The 10,166-nt window shown below is 38.7% G+C and overlaps 1 protein-coding gene across 8 annotated transcripts in view; it reads left to right on the top strand.

The window, feature by feature from the left end:
- The window catches only part of SHLD2 (shieldin complex subunit 2), an 88,146-nt gene that overhangs the window by 54,540 nt on the left and 23,440 nt on the right, over window positions 1-10,166 (top strand). For 7 of the 8 annotated variants that reach the window (XM_045293472.1, XM_045293471.1, XM_045293470.1 and 4 more), the window contains exons 4-6: window positions 231-338; window positions 4,747-4,941; window positions 5,392-5,526. In XM_045293472.1, coding sequence (XP_045149407.1) covers window positions 231-338; window positions 4,747-4,941; window positions 5,392-5,526 — 438 coding nt within the window. The remainder of the gene's footprint in view (window positions 1-230; window positions 339-4,746; window positions 4,942-5,391; window positions 5,527-10,166) is intronic. The other variant, XM_045293467.1, reaches the window with a different exon arrangement.

Genomic DNA, 10,166 nt, shown 5'->3' with positions numbered 1-10,166 from the left:
ATCCATTTACATGTGTGTGTATGTGTGTGTGTATCCCTATGTAAACACAAGTCATTAACTATTTCTTTGTGGAGCAGTTAGCTTCCATACTGTTGGATCTCAGATATGCTACTTTATCATTTTGTACCTTTAGGCAGATCATTTATCTATCTGCACTTCCCTTGCCTGGCGTATGGGCGCATGAGTAATATGAAGGAATTTATGTAGTATTACAACTTTTCCCTCTCCAGATGTCACTATTCATGAGGATCAGTGGATTGGTGAGACAGTACTACAATCAACATTTACTAGTCAACTATTAAATCTTGGGAATTATTCATCTGTCCAGCCTGAAGAATGTAAGACATATGTTGCTTGCAGTAGTTTCCTAGCATGTTAAGTGTATAAACATAATAGAATAGTATTTCATAGCATGTTTCCAAAGAGATTATCAGTAGAGAAGTTTATTTTCTTCAGTAAAAGTGAAAGTAGCATTTTTTAAAATGCACTTAAATCAAATTTAAGAAGTATGGGGTTGGTTGCTGCCATTTTGTTGTGTTTGGCTTCTTTTCCCTTTTTATTAGTGTCAAATTTATATCAAATTATTGAGATTAGGTTTGTACAACATTTAACACTTCACAATAATGAAGGCAAAAGCAGAAGTCTTTTGCAAAGTTTTATATGAGGGTGAGATAGTTCAGGTTTATTGTACCAACCTGGTTGATAAACACATGTGGGATTAACTGAAGGGCGAAGAGACAAATGGCTCAGTGAGCCTCGCCTTTCTAGTTCTCGGGTCTCTTGCTTTGTGATGGTCGGACCAAGGTGCAGCTGCCTTAGCCTGCTTCCTGCTTCAGCTGGCTAGGTTCACTTCCTGCGAGACATCCCTGAGGAGAAGCCATATGGACCTACCCTGATGCAGCACTGGGTGCTGGAGCAGCTGTGTGGAGACCCCTGCCAGCGCTGACATGCTTACATGCTCACTGGTTCGGTTTCCTCCTGCAGTCGGTGTCATTGCATGTGTTTTGTGAGATTGAGGGCTTTGTAGATGGGTGTCAGACATATGGGCTAATGTTGGAGTTATGGGCTTGGAGAGCACTGGGTTAGGATGCTTTCTTAATGTACGCTTACCCTTGATATAAAACTCTTTATACATGTGTGTTTCTGTGGATTTGTTTCCCTAGTTTACCCAGACTAACACAGAGGGTAAGTCAGAAAGTACTTCTACAAGGTATGGGTGCGAGAGCAAAGTGTTGTGAAGAAACCAGATGGTGCCCAGGTATCAGAATGCATAGCATCTGGGCTCTTAGGCTTGTCTGAAAACAAGTAGCCATCTAAGTGGGGCATCAACTAAGTCCACATGAAGAAGCACACCAGTCTGTGTGATCCAAGGAGTGTAAATAATAAAATCCAAATCCAAAGGAGAAAATGATATGAGAGCTTACATTGTGAATCCACCTGGTTTGCAGAAGGCTATGGATGACAGTGGAAGCCCAGAGTCCATTTGCAGGGTCCACACATGGACTAAGCCTCTGATGAATCCCCTCTGAACATAGTCTAGAGCCAGCAGTTCTCAACCTGTGGGTCGCAACCCCTTTGGGGGTCGAACGACCCTTTCACAGGGGTCGCCCGATTCATAATAGTAGCAAAATTACAATTGTGAAGTAGTAACAAAAATAATGTTATGGTTGGGGGGTCACCACAACATAAGGCACTGTATTAAAGGGTCGCCGCATTAGGAAGGTTGAGAACCACTGCTCTAGAGGATGTGACGAGCTTTCCTATCAGAGAGCATTGTACAGTCAATGATGGTAGTCAGGTTAAGATGTAACACCTTATCATTTGATCTTCCTTTTGACCCATTTTAAAATTGGTTCAGATTTCAGGATTTCCTGCTTTCTTTTTGATTGAGGTTTTCCTGTGTTTTCCCTAGTTGTTGACGTTGGTTTTTTGCTTGTTTCCTTCATGTTTGTGTTTTGTATGATTTTCTGTATATGAAATCCAGGACAGGCAGAGATAGTAACTGGATTGATAATTGCATAAGGGTGTGGCAGAGGAGGGTGAGGGGAAATGGGGAGATAACAACAATGAGTGTGAGAAGAAAATGTTCTGAAATTGATTGTGGTGGTGATTGCACAAATCTTAATATGATTGAATAATCAAATCATGAATGTGAAGTCTATACCAATAAAACTTAAAATATATATATTAAAGATATTTTATTCTTGCCTTTCATAATAATGATACTGCTAGAGTTCATTTATGTTGTCAGGTAACACTGCAGTTTATTTGGCGGCTACAAAATATTTTCTTGTGTAACTACACTTCATTTTACTCATTCCCTCTCCTCTGACTGTACATGGTCTTTGTGGTTCCTGCAGTTGTGAAAAGTGCTGCCTTGGACATTCTCATCCATGTTGACTATTGTGCATGTGCAAGTGTTTTGCTTGTTTATATCTCTTAAAATAGAATAGTTGTGTCAAATGTCAACGATTCACAGCTTTAGGAAGAGATGAGGACTCTTTCTCTAGTGCTTACAACAATGTACACCACCAGTAGAATAGTTGAGATTCTCTGAATCTTCAGCCTAGTACTTAAACCTTCGGACTTTTAAGTCTTTGTCAAGCAAATGGATGTAAAATGGCATGTTCTTTATTTGCATTTCCCTAATCACTGATGAGGTTGACTGGACATATGAGGGGAGCTTCAAAAAGCTCAGTGAAAATTTTAATTAAAAGATACTGGAAATTTTTCCAGGAATATTTTGAAGCCCCCTTGCCTGTTTCTTCGTCTTTGAAGTATATGCTCCTTCTTTGCATAACTTCTCATTGGGGAAATATTGGTTATTTATTTGTGTCAGGCAGGGTTGACTAGAGAAACATGCAGTGACACTCATATATGTGTAAGAAAGAGCTTTATATCAAGAAGTAATCGTGCATCTATAAAACGTTCCAACCCAGTCCAACTCAAGTCTATAAGTCTGATACCAGTCCACAATCCCTCTACAGACTCACACAGCCACGTGCAATGATGCGTAACACAGGGAGACCACAGGCCAGGTGGTGCAGAGTTGTGTGGAATCAGTGGTGGTGGCTGCATCACAGCACTCACCTACATCTCAGCAGAGCTTTGTTTCATTTTTTTGGACGGGAGTACCCCCTTGTATTCCTTATGGTGCTCACTCATTTCATAAATATTTATTGATCATCTGTGCTGTGTGTCAGGCATTATACCAGGTTCTAGGAATACAATGTGTGCTATACGATCCATTGAGTGAGTTAACAATTTAAATTTTGAGATAAGACAATAACAAACACCATGCTGAGGATATGAAAAATGCATACAAACATTCCTACAAACACATAAGAGGGGAAAAATGCAGGGACGTTAGAGAGGGCTTTATTGAGGGAATGGTGAAGCTGGATTTGAGGTAGCTGTCTAGGAGTTCTCTAGCTATCAAATGAGAAGGGCAGAATATATCTCCAGGTTAAAGAAAAGGGTTCATAACCTTTTATGTATATTTAAAATTATATAATTATCACTAATTTCAATGATCTAATGTTTTAAAAATAGAATATTTTAAATGCATAGAATACTTAGGATTGCAATGAAACAATTATATGAAAAGAAATAAATAAAAATATTTTGAGCACTGTGGTATCATTTATTTATGTGTCTCATCGGTACATTAAATAACAAGATTTAGCAGAGTAACAATTGTCATTTCAAGGTAGTTGTGAGCATGTATAATATTCAAGTTATCTGCAGTATGTGCAATGCGATACACAATATGTGATTTCCATTGGTGATCAGTCACAAGTTCTACAAATACAAGTGTGGTTTATTGCCGTACTTATAATGGAAGGAAGTGCTAGTGATTCCTGAAATGAAGAAGTGATGTTTTTCCCATCCAAATTCATGGATCTCCTAACATAGAGAAATTGATTTTTATATTAGAAAAAAGGCGGAAGAAATGTACAAGGGCAGTGACCCTATCAGCAGATGATAAATGTGAAAACAGACAGGCATGGACCTCAGATGAGGGAAAAGGTTATTGACTCCTAGATTGTTCAAAGGCATAATCCAGGAAACAACTGAAATGAGGAAACATGTCCAGGACTTGCGAGAGGCCTGTAGAGTATTGTTTTGGTAATGGCAGTGGTTGAGATAATTGAGGAAAACATGATCAAATTAGACTCCGGGATTGGAAACTGACTGGATAAATTGACTGCTAGAAGAGTCAAAAATATTTGAGTTAGGTTGATTAGTAGGAAAACTATGTTATCAAATAGAAAAGTAAGGAGGTGTAACTAGTTTCATGGTACATAAATAATTCCGTTTCACTGGTAGTAAATATCAAGTTTTATTTTTGTATCTAAATGGAGTCAAGAATAAGGTATCTCTGTTATAGACATAGGAGTCCTGGTGGAGTAGTGTTTATGTGTTGGGCTGCTAACCACAGGGTCAGCAGTTTGAAGCCACCAGCTGCTCTGTGGGTGAAAAAGGAGACTTTCTACTCCTGTAAGAGTTACAATCTTGGAAGCGCACAGGGGCAGCTCTGCCCTGTCCTGTGGGGTTGTCATGAGTCAGGATTGATTCTATGGCAGTGATTTTGGTGTCCTTTTTTTGGTTTGATTACAGACATGAAAGCTTGTATCACGTTTATTCCCGTATTACAACATACAGTCCTAAGAAATTCTTATGTTTTAATATATATGTTATATATAATCCTGCCATCCTTTATGTATGTGTGTTTTACGTCCTTAGATTCCAGTGTATTTAGTGCTGTTGCCCTTCAGGACTTACTGGCGTATGTGTCTTCAAAGCACTCCTGCCTCAGAGACCTTCCAGAGAGGCAGCCTCAGAAAGTGAGCAATGTAGAATTTGTAGAACTGGAGCACCTTCAGCCTGAAACCTTGGTCCACGCAGCACTGAAAGTTGTTGACATCACTATACTGACAGGTAAACGTTTTTGTTATAATTGTGAAATAATTAAGACAACATATAACATCTCCCCCACCGCCCCCGCCGCCTCAGGGTGACGAATAACAGAAAAGTGGGTGAAGGGAGACAGTGGATGATGTAAGATATGAAAATAATAATTTATGATTTATCAAGGGTTCATGAGGGAGGAAGGGAAAAAATAAGCTGAAATCAAGGGCTCAAGTAGAAAGAAAATGTTTTGAAAATGATGATGTCAACATATGTACAAAAGTGCTTGACACACTGGATGTATGTATGGATTTTGATAAGAGCTATAAGAGCCCCCAATAAAATTATTTTTTAAAAAATAAATAAGATATAAGACCACTTTATGACACCATTTACGTATCATTATTTACTTATTAGATATTAAGATATGGTATCACATATGCTAGATTATTGTCAATTTGAATACTTTTTCTTTTCTAGAAGCATTATACAATTATAGAGGGCAGAAGCAAAGGAAAGTTATGTTAACAGTGGAACAGACCCAAGGTCAACATTATGTGCTTGTTTTATGGGGTCCTGGAGCAACCTGGTACCCTCAACTTCAAAGGAAAAAAGGTAAATATGCCAAAAACATTTAACCTATTACCTATATTTGGGTAAATGATTAATGCTTATGATCCTAAGATGAAGAGGAGCTTAAAACATTAGACTGCTTTTGAAATAGAAGTGATCATGATAAAATATTCAGTAAGCAAACTTCTAATTTTATACCTTATATAAGCAATTTAGTCGTCTAAAAAGTCCTCTATAATTAAAGTGGACAAAATAGAAGCCTCTATCCCCCAGATAGTCTTTCCTTTTTACTAAAGTGCTTATGTCTGTTAAACAATGTCCTTTAAAATTAATTTGGAGTAACTTTTGCAATTTTTAATCAGCCAAAGTGCTCTGATAAACAAACTTCTTTCTAGATATAAGACAAATACTAGCAGAGGTAAATTGATTCTCCTAAGTCACAGTGTTAGTGTCTGACACATTATGTTCCAGGTTTTGTTTTGTTTCTCTAGTTGTTTTAAAAGTATAGATTGATAACAAGCCTTATAAAATGTATATGTAACCGAGAAAACTCTATGGAGGAATTCTGTCTGTAACACATGGGGTTGACGTGTGTTGAGGTCCAACCTGACACCAACTTCCAACATCAGCACCTGTGAAGAAAGACTCTGGCTGTCGAAATGGAATTTTATAACGATGCCAACTCTTCCAAAAATGACTTGTAATTCCAATCGCAATTCCATTTTTAAATTTTATCATGTTCAACTAAAGAGAAAAGTATATTTTTAAAATATGATTTATGATATTTTCCCTGAAGCATAAGTCAATCTTTCATGATGTGCTGAATTAAATGGAATTGTTTCAGTTAAATAACTCTTCTTTTGGATGAGATATCTTAGATGTAACAATCAGTTATAGCTTAATTAGTGGTTTATGAGTTATTTTACCCTGCTAAATTAATTCAGAGTTTGATTGTGTGACCCATTTTTTTCACTTAAAGGGGTAAATATTACATCTATCTTCAAAGAGGTTATCAAAAGTATCTGTCACATTGTCTCTCTTAATCATTAATAGCCTATATTAGGGTTGGAAGTTGGAGACAAGTCTGATTTTGGGCTTTTATGTTAGGATCAAACAGTGACAGATGTTTGGTTGGTTGAGAAATCAGACAAACATGTGCTTTGATGGACTGACCAGGCTCACTGACCACCACATGATTGCTGGGAGTCTAGTGCATGTTGGACAAACTGCAAGCTCAAGGTGTTTCTATTAGATGGAGTGACAGCAAAGCAGATTCCTGGTCCATGATTAACATGAAAGTTCATTTTGCATTAATCATAGAAGAGAAATTACAGCTATTCCTAGACAATTCTGTAGTATTTAGCTTAATATGAAAACTTCACTGTTTCAAAATACGTGTATTCATGCTTACCTTTTAAAATGTTTAATATCCTCCTCAGTATCTGAAGAAGATTCGTTTTCAAAATGTGAATGTATCAAATTTGTAGCCCTCCTGAATTATTGTTATATGTTTATTTTGTTTTTCGGTACATGAAACCCAGGACTGATGAACCTATAGAGATAGCAAGTAGAGTAGGGTTCCTGGGTGGGGGCGGGGTGTGTGGAGAGAAGCATTCAGGAACTAGAGGAACTGGGTGGGGGGGAGTGGAGCAGATATCAAGGCGTTCCAGAAGGAAGAGACTGTTTTGAAACTGTTGTGGTAGCAATTGTACAAGACTGCTTGATGTGATTGAACTATGGAACGATATGATATCTGTATTAGCTCCCAATTAAATGATGTTTTTTTTTAATTAATCATTTTATTGGGGGCTCTTACAAATCTTACAACAATCCATCTTTCAGTAGTGTTAAGCACATTTGTTCATATGTTGCCATCAACATTTCAAAACCAATTTCTCTCTACTTGAGCCCTTGGTATCAGCGCCTCCTTTTTTCCCCACCATCCCATCCTCGTGAATCCTTGATCAATTATATATTATTATTATTAGCATTTTGTGTCTTACACTATCCGTTGTCTCCCTTCACCCACCTTTCTGTTATTCGTCCCCCTGGCGAGGGCTATATATCTAACCTTATGATGAGTTCCTCCTTTCTCACGCCCACCCCCACCCCACCATCCCCCTACCTTCATGATATTGTTACTCCCACTACTGTTCCTGAGGGTTTTATCTGTCCTGAATTCCATGTGTCAAGAGCTCTTCTCAGTACCAATGTATGTACTCCGGTGTAGCTGGATCTGTAAGGTAGAACTGAGCCATGGTAGTGGGTGGGGTGAGTGGAGAGGAGCATTCAGGAACTAGAGGAATGATGTGTGTTTCTTTGTCTGCTATACTGCACCCTGGTTGAAACGTCCCTTCCTTGTAACCCTTCTGTAGGGGGATTTCGTATTGTCTACACATGGGCTTTGGGTTTCCATCCCAACCTCCCTCTTTCACGTCGATATACTTGTTTGTTTGGGATTTTTTGTTACCTGATACCTGCTCCCATCGACACCTCACGATCACACAGGCTGGTGTGCTTCTTCCATATGTGCTTATTTGCTTCCCTGCACGATGGCTGCTTGTTTAATGCCAAGCCTAATTAAATGGTTTGGGAGGGGGGGGGGCAGGAATTACTTCATTTTCAGGAATTGTGAGCATGCTAATTATCTGTTTTACATTTCTTGACGCATTCTTTGTACTAACCTCTATAATGGACACTGGTTCTAATCTCATTTAGGTATTTATCTTAGTTAGCCAGTGTTGTAATAACAGAAATTGCCTAGGTGGGTGACTTTAACAAACAGAAATCTGAATTCAGGGCACCAGTTCTAGAAGGAAGAATTTCTTTCCCTGTCTATTCCAGGGAAAATTCCATGTCTCTTCTTAGCCTCTGTTTCTGTTACTTGGTGGTCTTCACATGGCTTGGCATCTATTCCTCCCTCCCTCCCCTCTCTGCTTGTTTGCTTGCTTCCTTAATTTCCTTACATTCAAAAGGGATTAAATTACACCTTATACAATTATTGCTTCATTAACATAATAAACACCATTCCCAAATGGAACTACAGCCACAGGTATTCTCACTACAGTTGAGCGTATGCTGACTCACAGCAACCCAGTAGGACAGTAGAACTGAAGACTGTTTTATGGGAATGCACAACCTCATTCTCCCTGGGAGCAGCTGGTGGGTTTGAAACACTGACCTGGAGGTTGGCAGGCCAATGCTTAACCCACTGTGCCACCATAGGTATAATAAGGGTTATGATATACAACACATGTTTGGGGAGGACATGGTTCAATCATAACAATGATAAATCACAAATAATAATAAAAAAGAAATAATCATAAGAATAATTTTGAAATTTAAATAAACAGTTGGTGTTTTGGGGAGAAAAAGTAAGAAACTCTAACCTTCAAGTTCTTTAAAAATGTGTACTGTTTCCCTGGTAGCGTACTGGTTATGTGTTGGGCTGCAATTTGCAAGATTGGCTGTTTGAAACCACCAGCTGCTCCACGGGAGAGAGGGAGCTTTCTACTCCCATAAATAGTCACAGTCTTGGAAACTCACAGGGGCAATTCTACCTTGCCCTATAAGGTCACTGAGTCAGCATTAATTGACTCAGTGGCAGTGAGTGAGTTTTTAACATGAGTTTAAGGACCGCTGATGGCACAGTCTTTAAGCACTTACCAGGTAAGTGGAAGGTCAATGGCTTGAAGCCACAGCTGCTTTGTGGGAGGAAGATACAGAAATAAGCTTCCTTATAGATTATAACCTTGATGATCATCTTCCTAGCCATCAGAGTTGTTTCGCAACTCGAAATCACAGTGAGATACCATTTCCTTCCTGCTCTCACTGCTATCAAGTCCATTCCAACCCATATCTGGAAAGCACCAGATATCACCAGATACTGATGAGGATGTGAGGGAATTGGAACCTTTATCCATTCACATGGGAAAACAAAATGGTAGAGCCATTGTAGAGAAGAGTCTGGTGGTTTCTCACAAACACTAAAACTAGAACTGTCATGTGAACCAGCAATTCCCCTCTTAGGTATAGACCCCAAAGGCTCGAAAGAGATTTGTACACGAGTGTTCATTATAACACTGTTCACGATAGCCAAAACCGGGGAACAACCCAAATGCCCATCAGCAAATGAATAGATAAACAAAATGTGGTCAATGCAACAGTGAAATTCTATGTAACCAGTAAGAGAAATGAAGTCTTGACTCATTGAGACATTATGTTGACCAGTGTAAGCCCATTACAATAGGACAAATATTGTATGACCTCATTTTATAAATTATCAAGGGTTCATGAGAGAGGGGGAAGCGAGGAGGGAGGAGAAAAAATGAGGAGCTGATACCAAGGGCTCAAATAGAAAGCAAATGTTTTGAGAATGATGATGGCAACAAATGTACAAATGGGCTTGACACAATGGATGTATGGATGGATTGTGATAAGAGTTGTACGAGCCCCTGATAAAGTGATATTTTAAAAAATTATAAGAAAGTGTTTTCATTGTGTTAATAATGAAGTACAGGGTAATCTAAGTGACCCTGTTATGGGAATTTCAAGTTCTTGCTTTCCCAAAATTAAGAATTACTTTGAGAGGCACAAAATGGGTTTTCCACAAGAATAATTTTTTGAGAGTCTCCAGGGAGAGCCTTGCCAACCAACCAGCCTAGCTGATTCTGTGTTTGTTT

The sequence above is a fragment of the Echinops telfairi genome, unplaced genomic scaffold (genome assembly GCF_000313985.2).
Source record: "Echinops telfairi isolate 266 unplaced genomic scaffold, ASM31398v2 ScPeMD7_2010;HRSCAF=2546, whole genome shotgun sequence".
Taxonomy (NCBI): Eukaryota; Metazoa; Chordata; class Mammalia; order Afrosoricida; family Tenrecidae; genus Echinops; species Echinops telfairi.
The sequence above is the reverse complement of the archived record's forward strand: the minus strand, read 5'-3'. Positions and strand labels throughout refer to the sequence as shown.